This window comes from Oryza glaberrima, chromosome 8 (genome assembly GCF_000147395.1).
Source record: "Oryza glaberrima chromosome 8, OglaRS2, whole genome shotgun sequence".
NCBI lineage: Eukaryota > Viridiplantae > Streptophyta > Magnoliopsida > Poales > Poaceae > Oryza > Oryza glaberrima.
Window position 1 is genome coordinate 21,135,150 of NC_068333.1, and position 27,171 is coordinate 21,162,320.

General features: G+C 43.4%; 3 protein-coding genes across 7 annotated transcripts; 1 reads left to right on the forward strand and 2 right to left on the reverse strand.

Annotated features, from left to right (window-relative positions):
- On the reverse strand, nt 1-1,223 carry LOC127782722 (protein EXORDIUM-like 2). Its single transcript, XM_052309990.1, has one exon. The coding sequence runs from the start codon at nt 1,194-1,196 to the stop codon at nt 204-206; it is 993 nt and encodes a 330-aa protein (XP_052165950.1). The 5' UTR covers nt 1,197-1,223; the 3' UTR covers nt 1-203.
- Nucleotides 1,224-6,466: 5,243 nt separating this feature from the next.
- LOC127782723 (uncharacterized) lies at nt 6,467-10,374 on the reverse strand. Its single transcript, XM_052309992.1, has 5 exons — nt 10,019-10,374; nt 8,839-9,010; nt 8,632-8,745; nt 7,084-7,133; nt 6,467-6,640 (listed from the first exon to the last, which is right to left on the reverse strand). Exons 1-5 carry the CDS (start codon nt 10,300-10,302, stop codon nt 6,610-6,612), a joined length of 651 nt encoding a protein of 216 aa, XP_052165952.1. The 5' UTR covers nt 10,303-10,374; the 3' UTR covers nt 6,467-6,609.
- Nucleotides 10,375-17,957: 7,583 nt separating this feature from the next.
- On the forward strand, nt 17,958-26,842 carry LOC127782563 (uncharacterized). Of its 5 annotated transcripts, none has more exons than XR_008019196.1 (8): nt 17,958-18,343; nt 18,457-18,669; nt 20,314-20,409; nt 20,672-20,817; nt 20,931-21,150; nt 25,177-25,308; nt 25,919-26,093; nt 26,237-26,842. XR_008019196.1 is itself a non-coding variant. In XM_052309822.1 (7 exons), the coding sequence occupies exons 1-7, from the start codon at nt 18,209-18,211 to the stop codon at nt 25,920-25,922; spliced, it is 951 nt and encodes a 316-aa protein (XP_052165782.1). In that variant the 5' UTR covers nt 17,961-18,208; the 3' UTR covers nt 25,923-26,202. The 5 variants fall into 5 exon arrangements, 3 of the variants coding, with proteins under 3 accessions (XP_052165783.1, XP_052165782.1, XP_052165781.1); XR_008019195.1 differs by having other exon boundaries at nt 17,961-18,343; nt 25,172-25,308; nt 26,237-26,800; XM_052309822.1 differs by lacking the exon at nt 26,237-26,842 and having other exon boundaries at nt 17,961-18,343; nt 25,172-25,308; nt 25,919-26,202.
- Nucleotides 26,843-27,171: the final 329 nt, after the last annotated feature.

Genomic DNA, 27,171 nt, shown 5'->3' on the forward strand with positions numbered 1-27,171 from the left:
TGACAACGAAAGCCTAGGTTTATTACATTACCCCACTTCATTCTGTTTTTTTTTCCATTTTTTTTGTTCACCACGAAATATCCACAAAACAAAAGAAACGAGACACCACGTCACTCCACTCCCTAATCCCAGCCGTCCGTACACCGAGCCCAAGCCATTTTGGTCCATCGATCGATCGCATCAGAGGGTTTGTACTAGTACCACTACACGAGAGTAGAGCACTGCGAGGTCTTGGGGTCCCACATCGCCGGCAGGAGGAACCGCCGGCCGGCGACCCCGACGGCGTTGTAGCTGGCGCCGGTGGCGGCGTCCACCGGCAGCTGGCCGGGGTACCCCGGGTAGGCGCCGGCGCCGAACATCCCCGTGCAGGCCGTCACCGCCTCCAGCGGCGCCTCGGTGGGGCCCTGGAAGTACCCGCCGCCGTACGGGTTCGTCACCGCCCCGGCGAGCAGCGTGGCGAGGTTGATGATGATGCCGTCCATCCCCACGTCAGCGTTCGGCGACACCAGCGGCGGCGCCTGAGGGCCGTACGCCGGCTGGTGGAACGGCCACGCGCACTCCCCCGGGCACTGCTCCGCCGCGTTCCCCACCCACGCGTACGCGAACCTGCCGCGCCCGCGCGTCGCGGCTGGCGAGGCGGTGGCGGCGGCGGCGGCGGCCGAGGTGGCCGACGCGTGGAGGCCGCAGTGGGAGAGGCAGAAGCCGTCGACGAGGACATCGGGGGCAGTTATCACCACGGCGATGGAGCCCCGGTGCGGGGAGAGGCGCGCGGCCAGCGCGGCGAGGGAGGTCTCCGACAGCCGCCGGCCGAGGGAGAGCGACGCGTCGAGCACCTGGCGGCCGAGCGTGAGCCGCGCGGCGCCCGGGTGGTACCGCGCCGTGGTGGCCCACCACGACGCGACCGACGGCGCCGCCGGACCACCAGACACCGCCGCAGCCTCCGCCGCCGCCGACGGCGACGACATCGACAGCAAGAAGTCAGCGACGGTGGCGCGCTGCGCCGGGGTGAAGCGGCCGTACCAGAGCAGGTTGACGGAGTAGTTCCCCGTGAGCAGCTGGCCGTGGTGGTTCGTGAGCGTGACCGGCGCCTGGGTCACCAGGAACAGCTGCCTCGGCGTGGCCGCGGCGGCGCCGGCGATAGCCACGGCGAGGAGGAGAAGCACCCAACCAACAAGACGGCCGCGCTTGTGGGCCATGGCTGTCAGTGACACCTTCCCCACACCGTGGTGGTAGGGGCGGGGTGGTGGAGGGGTTTATATAGCCGGGAGGGAGGGGTCCAGCCATGGGCCGAGCGCGGTGAGCTTGGTCCAGTGGGCCGGAGCGGGGGCGCGACTTTTGAGGAGGTGTCGTGAGGAGGCGTAGCAATATTTCTGGGGAAGCGGGTGGGGGTGGGCCCGGGTGTAGAGAGTGTGTGGGGTGGGGCCATGCTGGTCAGAGGAGGAAGAAGTGGGGGGGGGGTTTTCCTTGCGTGAGAAGGGATGGGGATTTGAATGTGATGGGATGCAGGTTGACAGAGGTGTGAGCCGTGGAGCAGCACAGCATGTCGTGCTGCACGCACACTGGCGGGGTGGCGCCGTGAGTGTGAAATGTGAATGCGGCTGCTGGAGCAGAGCTCGTAAATTTGAGGTCACAGCCTATGAGGGCCTGGTGATCCCGATCTAACTCTGGGGTTGGATCTAAACTTCAGTTTTTTTTAACATATTAACTTGGCATACACACATAATTTTTCAATCACATTATATCTAATTTCAACCAAAATCTAAACTTTACACTGAACTAGACACAGCCTAAACACCCACTGAGTAGCTCTATTGGTTGCCCTAACATGTGTATTCCTATCTTTGGTTTGGACAGAAAACGTTAAAATTTTTGAAGGGTTTCAATTCTATTGAAAAATTTTCTGTGAAGACATTTAAAACAAAGGATTGGATCCTAGAGTATCCTTTGAAATTTCTATGAAATAAACCATACTGTAGAGATTTTGGAGGAAATTTAGCAATAATTTTAATCTCTTGTAAATTTTCCTTTAAGTCTATCTCTATCATCGTATTCTCGTGTTTTTCCTCTATTTTGCAATCCTCTATTTTGTACTTATATTTATATTATAATTCTATGTTTGTCCTATTCCTCTATTTTTGCATTCATGTGATTCAAAGGTGTCTTAAAATTTGAATTTTTAAACTTAATTTTGAATTTGGTTTTAAGATATTTTCAACATATATTTTAGCATTGATATTTAAATTGCTAATAACACGTATATAAAAATTTCAGCTATAAAATATTTTTTATCTTCCAATAAACCATTTTGCCTTATTAGGAAATAGAAGCAACAGAGCTTTGCTATGCCAGCGGCAACACCTCTGCAATGAGTGAACGTTTCCTTGGTTACTGTTCTTCATGCAGCTTGGCGGTTTTTTAATGGCCAATATAACCCATGACTTATATAAGTAAAATTTTTATATATAGGGTAATTTTGGATTGATACCACTATACTAAAATATGCCTTATCATTTTTTTCCAACCTAAATAGTAAATGTGCTAGTTTGGGTCAAAGGCAACTAATTGATTGTGCACATGTTCTATTTGGTTAAATTTTGAGTAAATTTCATAAAACTACGTATACTTAGCACAATCTATCATAAAACTACATATTTAAAAAAATCTATCATAAAACTACATATTTAAAAACTTGTTTCACAAAACTACATATTCAAAGTCTTCGTTTATCATAAAATTATATGTACTTTGTACAATATATCACAAAGCTACATATTTAAGAACTTGTTTCACAAAACTACAGATTTAATATCTTCATTTATCACAAAACTACAGGTTTATTGTCTTCATTATCACAAAACTGCAGGTTTTAGCATTGTTAAAACCTGTAGTTTTATGATAATGGAGACACAAAATCTGTAGTTTTGTGATAAATGAAGACACTAAATGTGTAGTTCTATGATAAACGAATACACTAAATCTATAGTTTTGTGAAACAAGTTCTTAAATATGTACTTTTGTGATAGATTATTCAAAGTACATCTAGTTTTGTGATAAATGAAGACACTAAATCTGTAGTTTTATGAAACAAGCTTTTAAATCTGTAGTTTTGTGATAAATAATGTAAAATACCTGTAGTATTGTGAAATTTACTCTTAAATTTTAGAAGTTTGTCACTACAATATCAAATTTCGGCTTCATATTGGTTCTAATCGAAACGTGAACTATAGATAACTCTACCTTACAATACCAATGAATTGATAGAGTAGCAATCCGAACATGCCCATACTACTATTGCTCCCACCATTCAAAAAAATAATTTTCAAAGTTCAAAGTTCGTTCTAAAATAAATCAACTTCTATCTTTTTACTCTATCTATTCCCAACTAATCACATATTACATGGGTATATCACAATCAAGAAAAGTCAATAACTCTCTCGTACTATATTTACTCCGATAACAAACTCAATACATACATCATCCCTAATATTTTTTAGCTAATAACAAACCAAGACATTATGTGTTGTTGTGTAAATGGTTGTGGACATGGACACATGCACTAATGTACATTTACTCTCATGCACATATAAGGCCTGAGGGAGTATGTGTTGTTGGTGTGTTGTTGGTGATTGAAATGATAGAACTACTAGTAAGTAAGGCCTCGTTTGTTTTTAATTTAAGATGTATATTATACCTTAGTTCTCGTTAGCATGTTTTTCAAACGACTGAACGGCGTATTTTACACGATTTTTTTTAGAAATTGTCAAATAAATTTATTTTTTAAACTAGCAATAGTTAATACTCGACTAGTTATGCGTTGATGGCTTGTTTCGTTTTCAGTGCACTGACTCTATCTAGCTTGAACATAAATAGACTGATAAGGTAAAGAAACACCAAACCAACTCTAAAATAAAGTTTTAAAATTTAAGGCTATCTTTGAACACATGATAGGAAAACCATATATGAAGATGAAAAATGCAAGAATTGGTATGCTTAAGGCTCCTTTGGAACAAAGGAAAAGTGGAAGAATCTTGGAGAACTCAAATCAATTGGAAAATTTCTCTACATGGTCCTTTGAACATAGGAATGTCTTCCCCAAAATCCTTTGAAATTTCTCATTTTGTAGAAATTTTGGAGGAAAACTAATATGAGATTAGACCTCATTTGTTCTTATCCTTGTGACTCAAAGTTTCTTTGCTTTTTCTATGGTGCTACCAAACAATGCTTTTTGCAAAATCCTAGGAAATTACTTCCTATAGGATTCGTTATGGGATGACACCATATTCTTGTTATTTTCATGCTCACGTGCTTTCGACATCCTGTGTTTCGAAGGAGCCATTTAATAGAAAAGAAAAACTCTTTGATCAGGTTGTCATCCTGCTTATTTTTCCTATAAAATTAAGCAGTACGGTGTAGAAATACAATTCTGTTATAAAATTAGACCTTTCCTCCCGTGAATCATAGAAAGGGTTCTACGAAAAAAATAGGAAAAAGTACGAATTACCTCCTAGACTATCGTGGTCGTCCGATTTACCACCCTAAACTTGAATACCGGATATTTGACACCCTAAACTTGCAAAACCGGACAAATTACCCCCCTCCAAATCGGAATGGTTTGGTCCTACGTGGCATACATGTGGCGCTAGCGTGGCATTCCAATCCAAAAAAAATAAAAAAATAACATGGGCCCCACATGTCATAGGGAGTACACGTAGTACTAAGCTCTCTCTCCTTTGATGTCGCGGGCGCGGCGTGGCGCAGAGCCAGACGCAGCGCGGCGGCGGGGACGACGGGGATGGCAGGAGGAGACGTGCTCGCCGGCGAAGACCAAGGAGGAGCTGCGCGCCGCCTGTGGAATCAAGGAGGACTAGTCGCCACGGAGCTCGTGATGGCGGCCGAGGGCAGCGCCGGCGCAGTTGGGGAAGGCGGCTCAGCTCACCGGGGGCTGCGGCGCCGTGGAGGTCTGCGACGACGGCGACCACCCCATCCCCGTGGGCTCCATCAAGCGCCGCGCGCCGACGCCGCTCGATTGGGCCAACGACGCTGCAGACGTGGGAGGAGATGGGTATGGACCAAGCGACGGCGAGGCCGACAGTGACCTCGCTGCCGGCGTCCCCACGCGCCGCCGTCCCCCATGCGCTCCCACGCGCCGCCGTCCCCCCGCCGCGCTGCCGTCCGCCGTCCGCCCCCACGCGCCGCCGTCCCCCGCCGCGCTGCCGTCCGCCGCTAGCCACGCACGCCTGCTCCCGCGTCGCCGTCGCCGACGCTCTCCTCCACGGCGTCATCGGTCGCCCGCCGCGGCGCCGCCCGGGAAGCTCCGCCTCCGCCTCAGCCTCAGCTGCCTGCCGCACGGGGAGCTCCGCCTCCACCTCAACAGGCCGCCTCCCGCCGCCCGGGGAGCTCCGCCTCCGCCGCCGCCCGCCCGCTCGGCCTCTGCCTCAGCCTCCCGCTCGGCCTCCGCCTCAGCCGCCCGCCGCCCGCCGCTTGCCCGCTCTGCTTCCGCCTCTGCCGCCCGCTGCCCGGGGAGCTTCTTCTCTGCCGCCGGCGCACCCCCGCGCCGCCCTGTGCCGTTGCGCTCGACAGAGAGAGAGAGAGAGAGAGAGAGAGGTGGGGAAGAGGTGAAGAGGAGGGGAGAAGAAGGGGATTGGGCTGACAAATGGGTCCCGTATCTTTTTATCTGTTTTGGCTGACTAGACTGCCAGGTATGCATCCACGGAGGACCAAAACCGGCCTGGATCGATTTAGAGGGGTAATTCATCCGGTTTGTAAAGTTTAGGATTAAAAATAACTGGTATTGAAGTTTAGGGTGGTAAATCGGACGACCACAATTGTTTAATAGGGTAATTCGTACTTTTTCCAAAAAAATATATACTACTATTTAAATGGAAGCTTTTACGCCGCCGTAACACTTATTAGCGACTAAAAGATAATTTGTTGGTAAAAGTTTAATATATGAGTCGTTTGCAATTTAAAGTCCAACATACAAAATAAATTACTAATAATAATAAATCAAAATTAACTCTAAAGTTGATATTCACCTGAAGAGCAATTGGTACTGCAAGTCTCTGTCCATGCTCACTAAGAGCAAGGCTAATAGTATAGCCAGTTGCTGACTAATAGCCCATTGCTAAAGCTAGCTACTAGTACAATAGATTGTCTCTTGGCTGGCTACACCTCATAATCAAATAGTAAATTATATCATGCACATATCAATGTGTGTGATCAAGAGTGAATTGCATCTTTGTAGCCAGTTGTGCCAATAGCATATTCACATACCATATCAACCAAAATCTCTATAGTACAAAAATTACAAGACAGTATTACTACATAACAATAACTCAAATACCATAGATTAATCGATAATATCATGCCAGTCCTAACACAAGTCTTAACAAAAGGACATGGTAACGAAAGATATCTGTAGTTCCAAAGAACAGCAGAGGATAAAGCAAAATAAACATAACGGTTTACAGATCCAAAAGTCACATCAATAATAGGGCATTAAGCAAAAGTACATATAAATATGCTGTCCAACAAGTGAGAATGATTTATTCATTGAAGATAGACTGATTTCTTCATCGAAGATAGACTCTTGATAGCAGGATCATTGTATCATATTACCATTGCCTGAGCTATCATCAACCTAATGGGAGAAGAAAAACACATATAACATCCTGAGTAGTTTGTCACTTGATGAATAAATGAAACAATGAAATCTCTTTCCAGTGAAACCTCACTAAAAGAAGTAATCAGTCCATGCATTTTTCTACAGTTGGTATATTTTACAAAGAAATAGTTGCACTGCCATAAAAATTAAGAATTTTATTGACCATTTCGTAACAGTGTGCAGTATGCCCAGATGCATAACAAGTAAATTAAAAGTGAGTTTAGCAGGTAAAAGCAATAACAAAACACCATGCTACTGCATCATAAGAAAGAAAAGAGAAATACTGAACTGTGGCTATTAGTAGTCTGAACTAGGAGTACATTTAGTTCAAGTAAATCATCACAAGGAAGAAAAGAGAATCATTAGAATGTGTCAGTAAGTAATCTGGCCTAGTACTAAATTTAGTTCATATAAGATACCTTTGAGAAGTGCAGCACCATGATTTGGACATTCTGAGGAGAGTATGTTCCTGAAATAAATTAGACACAAGGTTAATTGATATAATCTACACACGGCAAAGAAAAGGCAAAGAAACCACATGCTTATTACCCTACCATGTTTATGCCTGTTTCCTATATCCAAACCGACGCCAAATATGCTCAATTAAATCAGTTTTCAGTTGGGTATGCACAGAACGAGCACGAATAGCAGATTTTCTACGTAGCACATCAGTAAAACATGGATTATCACCAGAAGTTACTTCAGGAGGCAGGACTATTGATGTCCTAGGAATTCTATTGAGGTCAATGTCACATATCGCATCCTCTCTCTCATCTTCAACAATCATATTGTGGAGAATCACACAAGCTAGCATGATTTTCCCCACACTCTTCCATTTCCACTTCTTCGCTGGACGGCGCACAATGTTGAAACGGGCTTGCAACACTCCAAAAGCCCGCTCCACATCTTTCCTTGCCCCTTCTTGACTTTCAGCAAACAATTTATGCTTCTCTGTTTGTGGAAGTGATATAGATTTCATGAAGCTAGCCCAATCTGGGTATATACCATCAGCAAGGTAATACCTATTGTTATACTCATTCCCGTTAACAGAAAAATGAACCCGAGGAGCCTCCCCTCTAACTTGTTCAAGGAATAGAGGGGACTGATTCAGCACATTGATGTCGTTGTTAGAACCAGCGACACCAAAGAAAGCATGCCAAATCCAAAGGTCATGTGAAGCAACCGCTTCAAGGATAATTGTTGGGACTTTGTAGTCACCACGGGTGAATTGGCCCCTCCAAGCTCTAGGACAACTCTCCCACCTCCAGTGCATGCAATCTATACTCCCTAGCATACCTGGAAAGCCACGAGACTCGTTAACCTGTAGTATATGCTCTATATCCTCACTTGTGGGTCGTCGCAAATATTGCCCACCAAAGACCTCAACTATCCCTCTAGCAAAAGTGTCCAAACACTCTAAGGAAGTGCTCTTGCCAATTAGCAATTATTCATCTAAGGCATCAGCAGGGGTTCCATATGCTAACATACGAATCGCTGTTGTGCACTTTTGAAGTGGAGAAAGGCCTGTGCGACCAGAACAATCTTCTCTTTGAGTAAAGTACGGAGACCACTGACCTAGGGCTTGCACAATACGTAAAAAGAGATGCTTTCGCATATGAAATCTTGTGCGAAACATTCTGTCAGAGTAGAGTGGCCGATCTGCAAAATAATCAGCCATTAAGGGGAATGGCATCATTGTAATCTACCTTCCTTTTGTTTGACTTGTCAAGCTGCTCCAAATATGCATGCCACTTCGGTTGGTTTTTAAGTTCATTCTAACAATGCATAAACAAGAATGGACCATCCTTGAAATCATTCTCATATATTTTCACTGCCTTAGCCATCAGATCATCATGAGACTCCCCACTAGCATATAATGAATTAGCCTCCTTCCAAGAGCAACAAAAATTCCCAACCTTCTTCTTAATTTTACCAAAACGATCCTTAACTTGCTTAACTTGCCTAACCTGGCTTTTTGGGGTAGTGCTGTTGTAAGCTGCAGCAACATCGCCCCAATATTTATCATTCTTCTTGAAATTTGATTCTATATGATCATTTGAGTTGTTCAGCCAGGTGCTAATCTGCAATTTTTAGGAAAAAGATGTTTACTGGTGTTAGTAATGTGAGTGATGTACATCACATTGACAAATAAATAACTCACATAGGCCACTTACCAATCTCAAGTCTTCATCGTTCGTCCATGACAAGCGTTTCTCAGTCCTAAAGACATCTCCATTCTCAACATTGATAGGCCGTGATGGACTCCCTTCGGCAACATGATGCATATGGTTTGATGGGGCATTGATAAGATTAACGAACCCACCAAGAGGACGAGATTCCACTCCCCTGTATAGAAAGCAAGAACATTATAGTTTCACCATAACTAAATTGTTTATGTTGGATCCACCACTGCTGCAATTGTAACTAAAACAAGCTATGGTACTGATATCCTAAAAACAAGCTACCGAAACTTATAATTAGCACAGAAACAAGGTAATGATATCATTTTTAGTGTATAATTAGCACAGAAATTTCGTGCTTCATCTTTTATATTTAAAATCATACACATTAATATTAATATGGTTCACTGTTTGCTCTTTTGGAGAGCACACTATTGGCCATTGTACATGGTGATATTTTCTGATCCCTTGATCTTCTTGCCATAAATATCTCCTTACAAAATATATTTTCTCTTTAACACCCCTGGGAATTCTATAAAAAGATAGCATGTACAAGGGTGTACTGCTTAAACAAGAATTTATCCAAGTGACTCTCTACTTAACAAGTTCCTGGCCTGATCGTTATAGAGTTTGTACATTTGATATTATTTTTTTTCATGCATGAGCAAGTAGAAAATAGAAATAAGAAGAAATAAATCTATCTCTATATATCATTAGGATCCGTGTGCGTTAAACCAGATCGGTTCTAGTAGATCAAGATGATATGCCGTGACGGGACTGTTTTTCTCTTTTAATGGGGAGAGATGTACTTGGTCTTTGTTTATTGTGGGGAGAGATTGATTTACAGCAAGGGACTAAAAATAATTTTAGATAAAGATCCCAGCTCAGGATATGGTATAGGCATTTTTTAGTAATGCAGATTAAGTAATAAAACTCACATGCTATGTGTTATGTAAAAAAAAAATGCTACTACAGCCAATGTCATCTGATTCTCATTTTAATCGACATCACGTATACTAACATTCATGAAAAAAATTGTAAAATTTTAACATGGTCCTTAACATAGATCGCAAAAATATCTTTTCAAATTCATTTAACGCACGAACACAATAGTAACATGCATACAAAATCTGAAATATTAGACAGAACTATGACAAATTCGCAATTAACTTACCATTCTTCAAAATCGTGTTGCAACTCGATGTTGGTCTTGGCAGCCATAGGGAGAGGACATACAGATGAACTCGGCATGGCTTGCGATGGTGGAGAAGCAAACCAAGCTGGCGGTGGGGTGGCGAACCAAGGACCTCCATAAGGATATGGCACTGCCGACAGGGTAGGAACACCAGGAGGATAAGAAGAGCTGGTATGTGGAGGTGGCGCAACCTCCCTCTTCCTCCGGCGAGACATGGCTGTTGGTGGAGAGGAACTAGGATTTTCGGTACAAATCTGTCGCATGCGGGCGGGAGAGATTAGCGAGGGGAAGAGGGAAGGCGAATAGTGGGAGGCAGAGACAGTAAATCTTACCGGATTTTTGGGGCCGGCAAAATAGTAGATGGGGATTTTTTTTCGGTGGATTTGTGTCGGGAGGGGAAGAGATCTTCGCGCGCGAGAGGGGAAGAGATGGCGCGTGGCGCGGGAGATCGAGCGCCATCACCCGGGATCGCGCGGGAAGGGCGGAGATCGGGCGGGCGCTAGGTGGAGGGGAGAGGGGATCTCGATCGGCTACGGTGGGGAAGGGATCGGCTGCTGTGAGTGGGGTCCACAAATCGCGTTTTTTATCGCCCAGGTAGGCTGCAAGCAAGCGATAGCACGTGGGAAAGAGAGCTATCGCCGGGCGATAGATTTGTCGCTCGCTTGCTTCTCTCTCATCGTTTCTCTCCCCTCTATATAGAAATATGATGATGTGGTACATTTTTGGAGCCCGCCTAGTCAGCTTATTGTACTGCTCTAACTAAAGTGCACCGGGGAATTGCAAAAGGTTCAAAGTGCTGTACCATTGATACTGTGTGCTAGTCACTTAACACTGTCTCGGTGCTTGCCAGTGAGTAAGTGACGCCTCGTACAAGATTCGTCCTCCTTTGTCACGTGTAAGTGACAACTTTGTTAATTTACGGGCCAATTGCAATCCATCGTTTCAAGTTTTAACCCAAATGATCTGTTTGTCCTTAAAGGCTTAAACTGGGCATCCATCCATCCATGCTCAGCTGCAAAATCACCTCGATACACTGATCATGGAATGCACAATTCCCTCGCCTCCAACCATGCTTATATTTTCAACCGTTCTTCCGCTATTGCCATTGACTTCAAAATGAAGCACTACCTTCGTCCCATAAAAAAAACAATCCTAAAACAGAATATGATATATTACTCTTTTAGTATTATGAATATAAACAAAAATGTCATAGATTTATCTTTTATAGGTTGGAGGGAGTAGAACATAGGGAAAATATATATTTCGACACAAGAGGTACACATGTCCTGCAAAAGATGGACATGCGACTTAAGACGGCCAACATCACAAAGTCATCAATCCTCTTAATTCGGTATTGTGATAATGTCGGGGCATTTGACAGTGAGAGATGAACATTACATGGATGGTGTTTTGCCTGGCCAATCATATGATGCGTGTTCCATGACAACTTAATTGCACGTACTACGCTGAAATGGTGGCCATCAGGCAACGAAGGAGACCATCAATCATTGCAAGAGTACATGGGCGTTGAAGTGTGTTATGATGCTAATCTAACCACTTGCGATCCATGCTGAATTTCTGACGAAGATGAACCGGCCTTTTGCTGTTCTAGGCTGGTCCTGGCAAAGAACAGCTGAAAGGAACAGTGTCCTGACGTTTGTCAAGGAGCATGAGTCCATCCTTACGATGAATTGACACACTCCATGGAAGGCATCATGGGCGGTGAGCATCATATTCAGTTTTGGAACTTAGCATCATATTCTCAACTAATTGCTTAGCCTTCGGCTTTTAAGTATAAGTGAAAGTTTGAATTTTAAAACTTGAATTTAAAGCTAAACTTAGGTGTACTTTTATTACGGTTTATCTTTCCAACCTTCTTTTTAAATCACAAATAACATATAAAATAATATACATAAGAGTTTTACGTATAAAATATTTTCTGATGGTTAATAAGCCGTTTCGCTCATAATAAGTATATAATAGAAATGGTGAGGAACAGATCTAAGATTTTGAAAACTTACGGGTACGATTTCAACCATAATTTGTTAGATGTGGTAGCAGTCAGCACATGGGTGGTGTTTGAATCTCCTAAAGATAAAGATGAAGATGAAAATTAATTCTTTTTACGCAAAACGAGGTGGTATTAACGTGTGATTAATTAAGTTTTAATTATTATAAACTTAAAAAAATAGATTAATATTATATTTTAGAACAACTTTCAGAAAGAAAGTTTTCACACAAAACGCACCGTTTAGCCATTCGAAAAGCGTACCACTTTAATCCAACACTTCGTCGCAGTTTTGTTAGGCATTCGGCCTGACAATAACCGAATTAACCATTTCATCAGTAGTATATTTTGGCAACATTTCAGAGGAACAGATCTTTGCATCTACGCAGTCCCCCATGCTGCAGATTTCAGAATAGCAGGCTAGCAGCAGGAATCCCTCGAGGAAGCAGTGCATATGAAAACGCGACGAAAGATCCGCGTTTACAAAAGGCTGGCCGTAGTAGTTTTCAAAGGTGAAAAAAAGATGCTTGTTACTACACACGTTGCGCTCTGAAAGAAAAAGATGGCATCCAAGACAGCGTCAGTTGCTTTAGCGATTTTTCATACTGATCGGCGAGCCATTCCAGGGAAGAACAGCGATGTTTAAGACCACTAATTATTTAATTAACTGTGGCCATTATTCCATCCTGAAGCTTTTGTCCGGTGGTTGAATGTGCAGATGTGCCGACTGCCGACTTACCAAGCATGCTTCTTTTAACACAGTTTAATACTACTACAGTATGACACAATGCACTCGCTAAAGCTTTTTAAAAGTAGACGTGATGCAGTAAATGATGATGATTAAGTGGCACACGTGACCTGAGGCAACGCGTTTTGCGTCAGGTAATTAAGCGGTAACAGACTAACAGTGTCAAGCAGGTGCAGAGGTCTGGGGACAGATCGTTCAGTTCTACCATGGCAAGCAAGCACAAGGCTCGTAGGACATCTTTTCAGTCGTTTTCTTGCTCCTTGTGATCGAATAATTTGGACCATGGAGCAACACCATTCATGAACAACACCCACAGAAACATTTTGACCAATATGTCATCATCCGTCAGGTCCCTGTGCATTATCACGCGCAATAGTAACAATCCATCAGGTCTCTCTGTACAACAGTAATAATACATTATTACGCACCAATCCATTGCATGTGAGGCCCTCATAGGCGTTCACGACTAATTTACACTCCTGCACAACCCAGTAGCTGCAAATAATTTCATGTGCTACGGGAACTTCAGAGCAAAAGGTTCTCATAGCTGGAGGCTGGAGCTGCACCTTGTTGAAGGCTTTTGGAGCCAAGTGACGGGGGAGCTAGTTCTGGGGGGCAAGGTCGCGGCCCAAAGACTACGGTTGCCCAGCAGGCCCTTCCGATGGCAAAGCTGACGGCCACCGTAGCATTTGGGCCCTCAGGCCTGAGCTGCTGGCCTGAGGGCCCAACGACGTAAAGCCCAGTCACCGAAGCATCCACAAGCACCGACGTCGGTAACAGATCATTGCTAGGAAAAAGTGCACCGAAGGTCCCTCAACTTGCCATCGAATTATAAAATCATCCCCCAACCACAAAACCGGATATCTGACGTCCCTTAATTAAACAAAACTGGTTGACTCCGGTTTTATTCGACGTGGCAGCTAACTTGGCGTGGGCCCCACGTGAGCCCCACATGTTAGAGCGCCACGTCAGCATATACTCTATTTCCCCTCTTCTCTTTCTCTGTTTCTCTTCTTCCTTCCTCCCCCTCGCTCTCTACTCTCGCACGGGCGGCGGTGCACGCGGCCGGCGACTGTGATGCGACTTGTTTAGCGCGGGGGCTCGCTGGCTTCCCCGTCCCCCTAGTGCGGTCGGCGGCGCGGACGAGAAGTCGGCGGTGACCGTGGCCGCCATCGCCTATCAGAGGGAGGGTGTCGGCTGGTGCTATCGCTGCTACTGCCGCCACCGAAGAAAGCAACACCCAACGCTGCTGCCGTCGCATCCGGCAACTGCAAGTACTAGCTGCTCAAGACGGAGCCCGGGGAGTGGTCGTGGTCCGATCCCACCGATGGCGCCAAGGATGGCAACCTTGTAGCTGCCGGCCTGTGCGACGACCCGGTTTCTGGCGCGCTGCCATGGCCGCCGCCTCGGTCTCAGCTTGATCGCTCGCTAGTGAGAGTTGGAGCAGCACAGCGATGGAGCTGGCCTTGCAGAGCTGAATCCACTGATGTGTTCTACAATGAGTGTGCTGGCTCCAAATCGGAGCTGTTGCTTGGTCAGAGGAGATGAACTCAGGTTCAGAGTAGACATTGATGCTGATGTCATCTCCTTGAATCTGAACAGACAATGCAGAACAGATAATACAGATCGCGCCATGGGACAGCGTCTGCAACCGCCAGGCCATCAACAGCCTCTGTGCCCTGCGCCGGGGCGACCGCTGCCTGTTCTACCACTCCGGCGCCGGCGCCGCCTCCCGTCACATCGTCAGCGTCGTGGAGGTCGCCAGGGAGTGGTACGAGGGGGAGGGGGAGGCGGCGAGCGGCGGCGCCGTGGACGTCCGTGCGGTAGGGGAATTTCGGCTGCTGGTGGCGCTCGGGGAGATAAGATAGGTGATGGCGTCCGCACGGTGGGGGTATTTCGGCGTAAGGTGGCGCGGTGACCGCGGCCGCCAACGCCCCCCTCCCTTCCGCCGCGCCACCGTGCGTCGCCGCCTCACCCCGATGACGACGCGCGGCCACGGCAATGGCGCCGCGCGGCATGCGGAGGAGGAGGGAAGGCAAACGACCACCGCGCTCCTCCCCGCATGACGGCAACCATCGGAAAAAGAGAGAGAGGAAGGGAGAGAAGAGGGGAAAAAAAGAGAGGGTGGTGACGTAGTCTCCCTGACATGTGGGACCCACGTGGGTCCCACACTGAGTCAGATGCCACGTCAGATAAAACCGGAGTCAAAACCGCCGAGGGACCTATTGTAACCAGTTTTGATTAGTTAAGGGATGCCGGATATCCGGTTTTGCGGTTGGGGGATAATTTTGTAATTCAATGACAAGTTGAGGGACCTTCGGTGCACTTTTTCCTCATTGCTATGGCCTATGGGGTATAGCCACCCTATGCAATCGTCACATCACCGTTCAAGCGCAACCGCCTTGTGCAGACACCTCCATCACTAGAGCTAGCTAGGCAGACGCTAGATTGGACAATGCCAACGTTGCCCTCGCCGCCACTATTGATCTGGCCAATAGGAGGGCCATGTCTCCAGTCTCCACCATCCTAGCGCGTGCGTAGAGTCTGGCGGCACGCTCAGACAGTGGCAAAGACCAGGGCAGTGTTTGTCAAATGAAAAAAGGAAATGATTTTCCACCCATATTTAAATCCTAACTATTTATTTTTCTTTTTTCTATTTAATCCTAACCCTTCAAATATTTCCTAATCCACTACCTATTTCTCATTATCCAAACACACCTTAGGGTTAGTGATGGATTTGGTTGATCAAAGCCTCACCTCACATGTGTTCTCTTCCTAAACCTAACCCTCTTTCAAAACAAAGAACAAGTAAGCTCTCTTACCTAGGAGGATAAGATTATGCAAAATTCATATAGAGAGCAGTTCAGTTTTCTTTTGGTTTTAACATTCTAATTAGTATATCTCATATTTTCGATAGGTGGCTTTTGGGGATTGACAAGAAAAAGAGTAAACTGATACTTGTCGGAGCTTCGGCCATTTGTTGGGCTCAATCACCATCTATTTCCTATATGCAGATAATTTTCAGGGCAACTCATTGGCTCCGGTTTTGGGCACAATTACAAAGGTGTGATGAAGATGGAGAGTTTCTGAAAGTTGCATGTCGCAAGTTGGAGAAAATGGTTATGCAACTTAAGGCCAACTATGGATGGAGATTCACAAATAGGCTGGAATAAATGTGTTCTCCTTATTTTGGCTTTTTCTATTTAAGTGTGTTGTATTTTCTTTTCAACTATACTATTATCTCGAGTGCTACTTTGTAATAATTGGCTGTAGCTCCTCTTGAGCAAAGGCCGAGATATTATATTCCATTATCTAAAAAAACCTAGGAGGATAAATCCTTAAATTTCTATATTATTTTAAAAAAGGCAGTGGCGGCAGTGAATATGCCATCCCACTTACTACCATAGTAAATTTTGCAAATTACCCATGCAGATTTTTAGTATTAAAAACAATCGAAATCTAAATGGATAGCACCATAAAAATTAAATAAAGGTGAATATTCCATATAAAAAAGTGAACATATTTCACAGAAAATCTGTTATTATTTATTTCAGCAATACTATAATATATATTCTTTTATCCGAAGGAAAGAACGAGTATTTAGCTAGTATTTGAAAAACATCAACCCAAGCTGAGGGCAATTTTACAACGTGGTATATTTTGCACACATTTTGATCCCAACATGGGATTTACAAAATATCTTAATATATCTACCATTTCAAATTAGGGGTAGTTTCGCAAAAAGAAAATTCATTTCGCTACTAACTATAGCGATCTAGATAAGGCGTCCTAAAATTAATCAACATTCTAAAATAAACTAAACCAGGAGAATGACCATTTATACTCGTTATACTAGGTTGTCACATCGTCACCGGTTTATTTTGGGTTAGAGGCAATATTTTGCAAGATGTTATATTTTCTCCATCCAAAAGTTTAAGACATATATCTTTTTTTTGGTTTTTTCCTAAAGTTCTAAGGCTGTGTTCGGAAGAGGGGGTTGGGAATCCCTCTTCCCCGGCACGCAAAACAAAGTTCGTTTTATTGCATGATTAATTAAGTATTAACTATTTTTTTAAAAAAAAATGAATTAATATGATTTTTTTTAAAACAACTTTCATATAGAAAGTTGTTGTATAAATCACACTGTTTAGCAGTTTGAAAAATATGCGCGCGGAAAACGAGAGAGGTGGTTGGGAAAGGGAGGGGGGAGAACACAGCCTAAGTCATATCTGTAATCTCTATGTGCTAAAATTAAATTGATTGAAACCCAAGAAGCCATCTTAATACTTATTGATTGTATGCATGTGTATGGTTATTTGGTTTTGTCACATGGTGGATGATCTAATTACTCCTTGATCTTGGAGACAAAAGAAATATGCCTTACACTTTTAGATGGAGGGAGTAGATTGCATGAGCAACCAATGGCCATTGGATAAATCCCTCTTGCCTCGTCTCCACTGCTAGAGTATATGGATAGGATTACATAGAATCCGGTTATTAGGTATGATCAATTTCTATTTATAGAGAATCCGGTTATTATGGTAGGTAGGATAAATCCCTCCCGTCTCGTCTCCACTACTAGAGTATATGGATAGGATTACATAGAATCCGGTTATTATGGTAGGTATGATCAATTGCTATTTATAGAGAATCCTGTTATTATGTTAGGTGTGATTAATTTGCTATTTATATGATTATAATATACCATCCCCGAGACTTAAAATTCACAGTAATCTTTTCCTCTAATATTCAACATCCCTACCTATGCCGCTCGCCATCGTGATGGCCACCTCTCGTGGTCGCTGGTGCTCATCGACGACAAGCTCCTACGCCGCCGCACGATATTCTTGACATCCCCTTGTCTCATTTGCACAACAGCTCACATGTGAGCCTAACGTTTATCGGTCCCACATGTTAGTGATAAACAATGCTATCTTTTTATTTTCATTTAATTATGCTTATCAGTCAAAATATAAAATTTTAACTTTAAATTTAGAGTTGTTTTGGGATTTTTTTTTCATCGCGGTTTATTCTTCAGCCTTTATATAAAAATTTTATTTACAAATTATTTTTCATTTATAAATATGCCGTTTTTTTTTTCCTCCGATACGCCGAACGACGGGGTTGAAAATCACGTGACTGCGCCCTATTCACCACGTGCCACGTGCGATGACGAGAAAGCCCCAGATGGCGAGTTGTCAGTTGCCGCGCCTAGCCGCCGCCTGCCCGCCCGCCCGCCGTGACGTCCCCGCTGACGCCTCTCTCCGTTGGACGCGCGCGGTGGAGGCGGTTCGCTGTCGCCGCACGGCTCGTCGTCGACGACCACCACCTACCCCACCGATGACGCCGTCCGCCACCTGCTTAAACCCGCGGCCTCCACCTCCTCCCCCGCGCGCTTACTTGGATCGGCGAGATGGGGTGGAAGGGCATCCTGGGGTTCGACCACGGCGTTGTGCAGGCGCCGCTCGGGCCCGACATCTCCGGCCCGGAGCTCGCCGCCGCCGTCGCCAACGCCGGCGGCATCGGCCTCCTCCGCCTCCCCGACTGGGTACCCCCCCCCCCCCCACCCCTCTATCTGTTCCCCTTTCCCTTGGGGCTCTTCTTCACAGCTAGTACTAGTATTATTCTGTTCGATTTTTTTTTCTGATTCGCTCACTGCAGCCGGCGCCGGATCGCGTGAGGGATCTGATACGGAGGACGAGGAGCCTGACGGAGAGGCCGTTCGGGGCGGCCATTGTGCTGGCCTTCCCGCACGAGGAGAACCTACGGGTGGTGCTGGAGGAGAAGCTCGCCGTGCTGCAGGTTTACTGGGGAGAGTTCCCGAGGGAGCGAGTCGATGAGGCGCACCTCGCCGGTGTTAAGGTGTTGCATCAGGTGAGATTTTCACATGCCATTGTCTGTTCAATTAGCTTCTATCAGTGCTTTTGCCAGTGGGGTAGCTAGAGCTTCGCTAGTTAGTACTTCCTCCATTCCATAAATTAGGTTTACTTTTAGCTTCTATTTGTTCCAAAATAAGTTTATTTTTGAGTAATCATTGCATCGGAGTTTATGAAAGTAGTAAACAATTGTATTGGGGTAGATAAAGTAGGCAATAATTGCATTGAGATTTGATAAAGTAGCGGTATTTCAGTCCTTTTGGTTTGTATTGGTATGTGTGGGATGGGTGAGGTGAAAAATTAACTTATATTTTGGGACGGAAGGAGTATATTTGTTATGCTATTGTTTGTGGTTACTTATCAGGGAGGTTATAATAGCTGCTAGCTAGAACTTCGCTAATTAGTAGTATTTCTTAATTGTTATGCCAGTGCCATTGTTTGTGGTTACTTATTATTAGGGAGGTTGTAGTTATAATGACTGCTGAATAGACCATTTGTTCCCAATATGTTGTAAATGATTGGTGAATCTTTTGAAGATATTCTTATGTTTAACGTTGTTGCGAATCAGGAGTGCTTCAGTACTCCACTCTGGATCACGTTGGTCTTGTTTGCTCAAAATGCTAACTGATAAGCAACCAATTTGCCAACGCTGAAAGGAGAAAAACCATTTCATTTTATCTAGAGTAGAGGAAAAATCATCGATGGTAAACTGGTCAATGGCTGGAGATAGTTACCAACAAATTGTTAATAGTCAAAGCATGTGTTGGAAGTCGGAACAGTAGATGCCAGACAACAAAAAGACAGCACTCATGACAAAAACAATGATTGTCTAAGATAACGGTATAACACGCAAAAGATGATCACAAAGAGCACATGAGACAAGCCATGAATTAGCTAATGCAGGTCGGTTAGTCCAAACCTCAGGCTCTTTTGGCTTGGTCATGAGGATAATTTTGTAGCACAGCTAATACAAGCTGAATTTACTTTGGCTGTTGATTAATGAAAGTTCTCTTTCCTCGCAAAAAAAAAACAAAAAAAACAGACCACATGAATTACCGGAAACTGCTCCTAACTGTTATATGCCCACATATGACTATATGAGCCACAGTGCCACACTATATTGGCTCCTTTCACTATCATTCCTTGGCTTGGCTTAAGTAGAAATATAGGAACAAGTGAACACTGTTAGTGTTAGTACGATTTATCTGTTATAGAGCATTTAGGCGTTGATACTCTTCTTTTGGTGCAAAGAAAGATGTAACAAGCACCACTGCAAAAAACTTTTTTGTAACAACCCTCCCTCCAGAAGAACCGCACAGCTTAGCCCAACCGACGGGCGGGCCCATTTACACATACAACTCCACTTATACTTTCGTCCTCGCTTCGTGTAAAAGGGTTAACCCGGAAGTGATATGGTTGGAGGGAAGAGGCCTTATAAGTTGGTTCCACCATTGCTAAACTAACAAGGTGGTACTAAACAAGCGCACACAGCTCTCATGGGCCGCACATGCCTCATCCTAATTGGGCCAGGATGTCACATTTTTGCACTTTGTGATGATGATACACGAACTCTTTCCTGTATACGTCTTCACATTTGTTCAGTTGATTATGAACTTTGCAATATCCCTTGTTATTTGCATAGGTTGGTAGCTTTGAGGAGGCAGCGAAAGCTAAGGAAGCTGGTGTAGATGGGATCATTGTTCAAGGCTGTGAAGCAGGGGGGCATGTGATTGGTCAGGTAAGCCAGTGTTTTGTAGTTTTGGTTTGTTAAAAGTCTCAGGCAGCCTTTCAAGAAGCTTCTTGGTCAACTTCAGGAGTGTTCATGCATGCATTTAGAATGTACAGTATGCCTCGAATCTATATAAAAGGCTAAAGATTTAGCTTAGGGCCCCTGTTGTGGTGCCATCTCTAAAGCATAACATACCTCCCTAGCTTGTCGCCATATAATTATATTCATGAGATTTCTTCTCCAATGCCTTTTTTGTTGTGGGGAAAAACAGGAAGGACTGTTATCTTTGCTGCCCAGAGTGGTGGATCTAGTTTCAGATACTGACATTTCAGTTATCGCCGCTGGTGGAATTGTAGATGGCTGTGGCTATGCTGCTGCATTGGCACTTGGTGCTCAGGGCGTTTGCTTAGGAACTAGGTATTCTTGCAATCTTTTCTCTGCACGAGTTTCTCGATAGTCCATCTGCAATCTTTTCTTTGCTTAGGAACTCATAGTCTGATTTTCACATTACAAGTTCCATGAACATTCAGGTTCTTGACCACTGAAGAAAGTTTTGCACATCCCTTGTATAAGAAAAGGCTAATCGAGATTAATTGCACGGACTATACCAATGTGTTTGGGCGTGCTAGATGGCCTGGTGCTCCCCAACGTGTCCTGAAAACAACCTTCTATGATCAGTGGAAGAATCTCCCAGAACAAGAAACAGAGGAAAATCAACCTATCATAGGCCACACTATCATCCATGGTGTGGTAAGTATTCGGTTATTTCTTTTCGTTGAATTTGTCCTCCTTTATTTATAAGTTGCAATCATTTTTGTTATGGGCTTATGGCCTTTTTTTCTGGCTTATTTTGCTATCTGGTATAAAGTATTTCAATGCCTTCAGTTCCAACATGATACTTCATCTAGACACAATCAAAATCAGCTCAGGCTTTTAATATGGGCAAATAGAAACTCAGTAGTCTAGTTCCCAATGAGAACATGAAGGCTTTGCTGCTGTAAGTTCGCAACAAACACTTTTGGTTAATATGAATGCTATAGATGAAGTTTTCTCCTCCCTAGTCTAAAAACAGTGTACCACAGGATTACAGGAATTTCATAGGAAAACAATGAATTCCAATGGGACCAAGTTTTATGAGTAGCAGTTTAGCTCAGCAGTTAACAAAAACAAAATAGACTAAGCTCACAAGACATATCTTGCCCTGAATAACAGTTTGCAAGACATTCCAAACTGCAAAGTTCAGACAAACAGATTTGAAATGGTTATTGTAGTTCAGGATTCTATTTCCTTGAGGGAGTATTACCCATTTCAACAAGGTTTTATATTTGCCTTCTTACCTTCTGTTTTTCTAAGATAGAGCACCACTACTTGTCTCTTAGGACATCTGGATATGGTAGGGTAGCCCTTAATTAATTGCTTCGCTTTTGGCCAAAATGGTACTGCTTGCTGTTTTCTAATACCGATAGACATCTACAGTGGTGGCCTGTCAATACTTCTAGATAAAGCTTTGTATTTTTACAATAGGACTTCCATAACTGTACAGATTCAACCATTTTTAGTACATACAAAAACCAACTTCAAATACCAGAATTATAACGAATAAATTTACCAGAAATATAATAAATATTTTCTAGATTAGTTTGATCCAACATCTCAAAAAAGTCCTATTATAATCTCATACTTGTCTAACAAATAGTTAATTTTCATAGTTATGAGCCTTCATATTGGCTGTTATGGAGATCTTTAGATTAAATTGTAAGTCGTCTAGCAATGTAAATTATTTCGATCAAATCATCAGATTCATAAAAATGATGAAAACATTAACTTCTTCATGATAAGGTAATAAATGTAGATATTATTTAAAATTTATATTCTTGAAGATATACTCTTGGTCATTAAAAAATGATTCTTGATATGCGGTAGTCTAATATTATTCTTGATTAGATTGTTGCAATTATAGCTAAGGCAAATACGATGTAATATGAATACTAAGTATGCACAAATTTAACTAAAGAAGTAAAATATTATCTAAAACAGAAACAAAATATTTGTTAACTTGACAATCTCACATTGTTCCGGTGCTAAAAAGGACACATAATGTATGATGTTGTTAAAGACCATTACAAATATATGGAATTACTCATGGAACTCTTAACATGCACCTAGCTAGCTACTACCCGAAAGTAGGCATGATCCGGTTGTGCGATGGTTAAACTCCATTGGCCAGGCTCTTCTTAAATAGGGCATTATACGCAACACAAAAAAGGAACTACCTTCCAAGATAGTAGAAGGCATTTTTGCTACGAAGTGTAGCAAAGTCAAGGCTCGATGGGATCATCTAGGTGGAATTGCAATAGCCACGACTCTAAACTAATATGGAATCTCGGATGTCGTTTACAGATACTCTATTCTGTCCATCCATCATGTACTGTGCAAACCACTAGGGATGTTATGGGCATGTTGCCTTTAACAACCTATCGGACATGTACTGGCAGGTGACAAGCAGCTCAACCTTTCATGATCCACCCACTCCCACACACTGACATCATCGTCATCGAGCTCTATCAGCTGCATGTGCATCTGATCAACATTCATGGTAGTAAGTATGCACGGATAACGTTTCATCTTCTCTTTCAAATTATTCCTTGAGACAATAGCCTAAGCAACAATAGTGATAGGCTTGCCACGGTACCAAAATGTTGTATTTTCACTCATCTAGTTATACAACGCCACACAAATGTCCCCGCGTTCAGCGGTAATCCAGCATGAGCGTCGTTGTTGTGAAAGAACTTAGGTAGGCGAGGCAGCCGTGCTCTTCCTGTTAAGCGGGTTGACGAGCACGGCAAATAGATAATCTTTGTTGATGGCAAGGAGGTAACCAGGGCTAAAAGTAATGACTTGCTCGCCCATGATAGTAGGGACATTCAGACATGTACCTTGATTGTCTTCTATGTGGAGAGGGAGTAGAAGGTGACGTTGTCAGAGTAATTCGTCCTCATCCCAATGCTCGTCATCTACGGTTGGAAAAAGCCATGAACTTTATGTGGCATAATGGCTCACCTCTATGGGTACACGGTGTGGAAGCGGACAAAGTCTCTAGCTCACAAAGATGAGTGGAGATGACTTTGTCCGCTTCCGCTTGGTCTGCCTGCATTGGAGAACCGTTGTGCCGTGTAAAGGGCATGAATTCTTCCAGTTGTTGATGATGGTGAGCCACTGGGATGAGGATGAATACTCCGACAACATCACCTTCTACTCATCCTCCATAGAGAAGATATCAAGATACAAGTCCTTCTATCAAGGGCAAGAAGGTAGTTGCTTCTGGCTTTGGCCACCTTGTTGTTGTCGACAATGATGACGACCTCTTTGTTGTGTTCATCAACCCATTTACCAGGGAGACCACGACGATACCTCTCCTACCTAAGTTCTTGCACAACAACTGTGCTTTAGACCAGATTACCGATGAAGGTGGGGACGTCTGCGTGTTGCTCTGTAACTGGATGAGTTGAAATGCGGCACTGTGGTACCGTGGCAACGCTATCACTATTGTTGATTGGGCTATTTTCTCGAGGAATAATTTGAAAGGGAAGATGACACGCTACATGGGCATACTCTTTGCCATGCACGGTGATCAAATGCACATACAGATGATAGAGCTCGATGACGATGAGATGTCGGTGTGTACCGTGTATGGGACTGGTTCATGAAAAAGGTTGAGCTGCTTAGCACCCTCCAGTCCATGTCACATAGGTTGCTAAAGGCAACCGGAGTGATTTGCACTGTACGTGATGGATGGATAGGATATCTGTCCACAACCTTGGAGATGCCATATTAGTTCAAAGCCATGGCTATTGCTATTGTAATGGTCTTTATCAACATCTTACATTATGTTCCTTTTTAAGTACTGGAACAACGTGAGATTGTCAAGTAAAAAATATTTTGTTTTCGTTCTAGATAATATTTTACTTCTTCAGTTGAATTTGTGCACAATTTGCATCATGTCTGCCTTAGTTGTAATTGCAACAATCTGATCAGGAACATAAATAGACCTCTGTTTTTATGACCTGGAGTATATAGCTTTCTTCAAGAATAAAAATTTTAAATCATATCTACATTTAGTACCTTATAATGAAGAAGTTAATGTTTTTATCATCTTTACTAATTTGATTTTTTTATAAAAATAATTTTCATAGCTTTTAATGTAAACGACTTGAAATTTAATATGTAGATCCCCATGACTGCCAACATGAAGGTTTATAACTATGGAAATTAACTATTTGTTACACAAGTTTCAGATTATAATGAGACTTTTTTTAAGTGCTGGATTGAACAAATCAGATTATATCGCTGGTAAATTTGTTCTTTATAATTCTAGTATTTTAAGTTGTTCTTTTAGATACTAAGATGGTTGGACCGATACTGTTAGACAGAAGCTTGTGGTATATGATTTATACTTTCATCCTAAATCAAACTTGGTGGCTTTGCTGGACTTGTGTATGCAGGGATGCATATCCCGTAGTGTGCGTGTTCATCGTAAATAGTCTACCAAGCATTCTTTTTACCGTGTTTATTAAATATATGTTGACATAGTGCTGTTTGTATTGAACCATACATGTGCTGAGTAATGGTGATCTATTATGCTGTTTTGTATGATGATGGACCTCAATAGAGTAGTTTGGCATAGTACTCATTACAACTTTAAATGCACACTTTGTACTTCGGCCACTGACACTAGAAATTGGACAAGTAAATAATGATTTGTTGATTCCAGCACAGGGATATTCGTCGGTTCGCTGGTACTGTTCCTAATGCGACAACAACAGGTGATATTGATAGCATGGTCATGTATGCTGGTCAGGGTGTTGGGCTAATCACAGAGATCATACCAGCTAATGAAGTTGTCAAAAGGTTAGTTTCTGAAGCACAGCACGTCATCAGAGAAAAGCTTTTGTGAATTTCCTGTACTGTCCAAGGAGCAGTAAATACTATCTGGTTTTTGTAAGCAAGGACCAATGAAAATAAAAGAGTCCACCAAGCTGTCCATTTCCCCAAACAAGTCCACGGTGTTGTTACATAGTATATCTGCAGAATTACACAGTATTGATTGCTTCTACATCTGTTTGTAAGTAACAACTATCGAAATATAGATTTTGCAAATGTATTCTCTTCTTTCGGCTTCAATGTTGTACTAGGAGTACAAAGTATGTCCCCAAAATTGTACTAGTTGTGTTGCTTTATTACCAGGACAAGCTGCCCAAACACTATGAGTAACTGAGTTTATTACTTCTACATGCATGCTGTGGACTAATGGTCTGTGTTAGACTGGTAGTCTGGTATTTTGAATCGAGTTGGACTTGGTTGGGGTCTTGCAGCTGGAGCATATGGCATGTTTTTTTCTGCCCAGAAACTATTGATGCACTGGTCGGACCTTTCACCAACCTAATAACTAGAGAGGGCTTGCTTCAGTTCTTGGACCACGCTCACCTCATTGCCCATCCCTTTGGGCTTCTGTCTATAGATAATGCTTCGGAGGTAAAGCAGAGAAAAGAACAGTGGTGCTACAATTTCTGGGACCAGCCTCTGTGGGCTGAGTTGGACACTGACATGGATTTTTGTCCTGGCAATGGTTGGAATATGTGCTCGATTTATAGCTCTGGAACTGAATGTCCACATGAAGCAGTGTGTTGAATACTGTAAGATCTTTGATCGAGCTTTCTGATTCTATTCTATACTTCCCTCTTATGTTAATGTGAGAGCTTTCTGATTTTGTTCTAATACTTGCCTCTTATGTTAGTGTGAGGATATGTAAATGTGACACCTTTTATGCTTATTGCAGCTTCACAAAGGTGTATCCCATGCCTTCCATTGATTACCTTCATTGGTAACACATCCATCTAGTCATGTTGATCATATGTAATGCCAATACCTCTTGCCTCTTGGAAGTTGGGACTAATTGGGAGCTGGAAGAATAGATTTCAAGACCTTATTTTAAGGGTATGTTTGGTTGTTGCCTAACATTGCCATAACTCAATTTGCCATAGGTGTGGCATGGCAAACAAAGTGTGTTGTTGGCCACAAGTGTGGCAATGTTTGGCTAGAAAATGAGTATATGACATGTAGGCCCATGAAACAAGAAAGTGTGGCTTGCCACAACTGAAACAAGCAACCAAACGCTAAGCTAACAATCTGTGGCATGCTTATCATGTGGTGTGGCAATGTGTGGCACCAAACCAAACAACCCCAAAACGTGCAGTGATAGTACTCCTATTCTCCTACTGTCCAAACCCACAAAGGTCATCACCTGCACCGTTGCCTGACTATTTATACAGGAGTAACAGGACCCCAAGATGACAGCATGCTACTGCTCCATCTAGAGCGTCGTTGTTCACCAGCAGCAACCATCTTTTCACGCTATGGCGTAGCCAGAGACCCAGAGTACACATCTAGTGCTCCTATATGCCTCTTGGTCTTTGACTCGCCTCCTTCTTGCCTCTCTGGCCTGCAGAACCATGCATGGACCGAAAGGAGAACAGATCCATTCCTTCTGTACCATACTGCCCCATCAGCAATCCCTCCTGCCATCATTCTTCCTTATGGTCTGATTTCGGTGAGCTGTTTTAATCAAAGACACCCAATATTATGGCATTATTCTCCAACCTTGTCAAAATAATTGCATACAGTAAGAACAGATGGACACTGTCATGCTAAGTAAGAGTACTAACTGTAGTACTCCAGCATACACTATGGCACCTGGCAGATCAGTTGCACCAC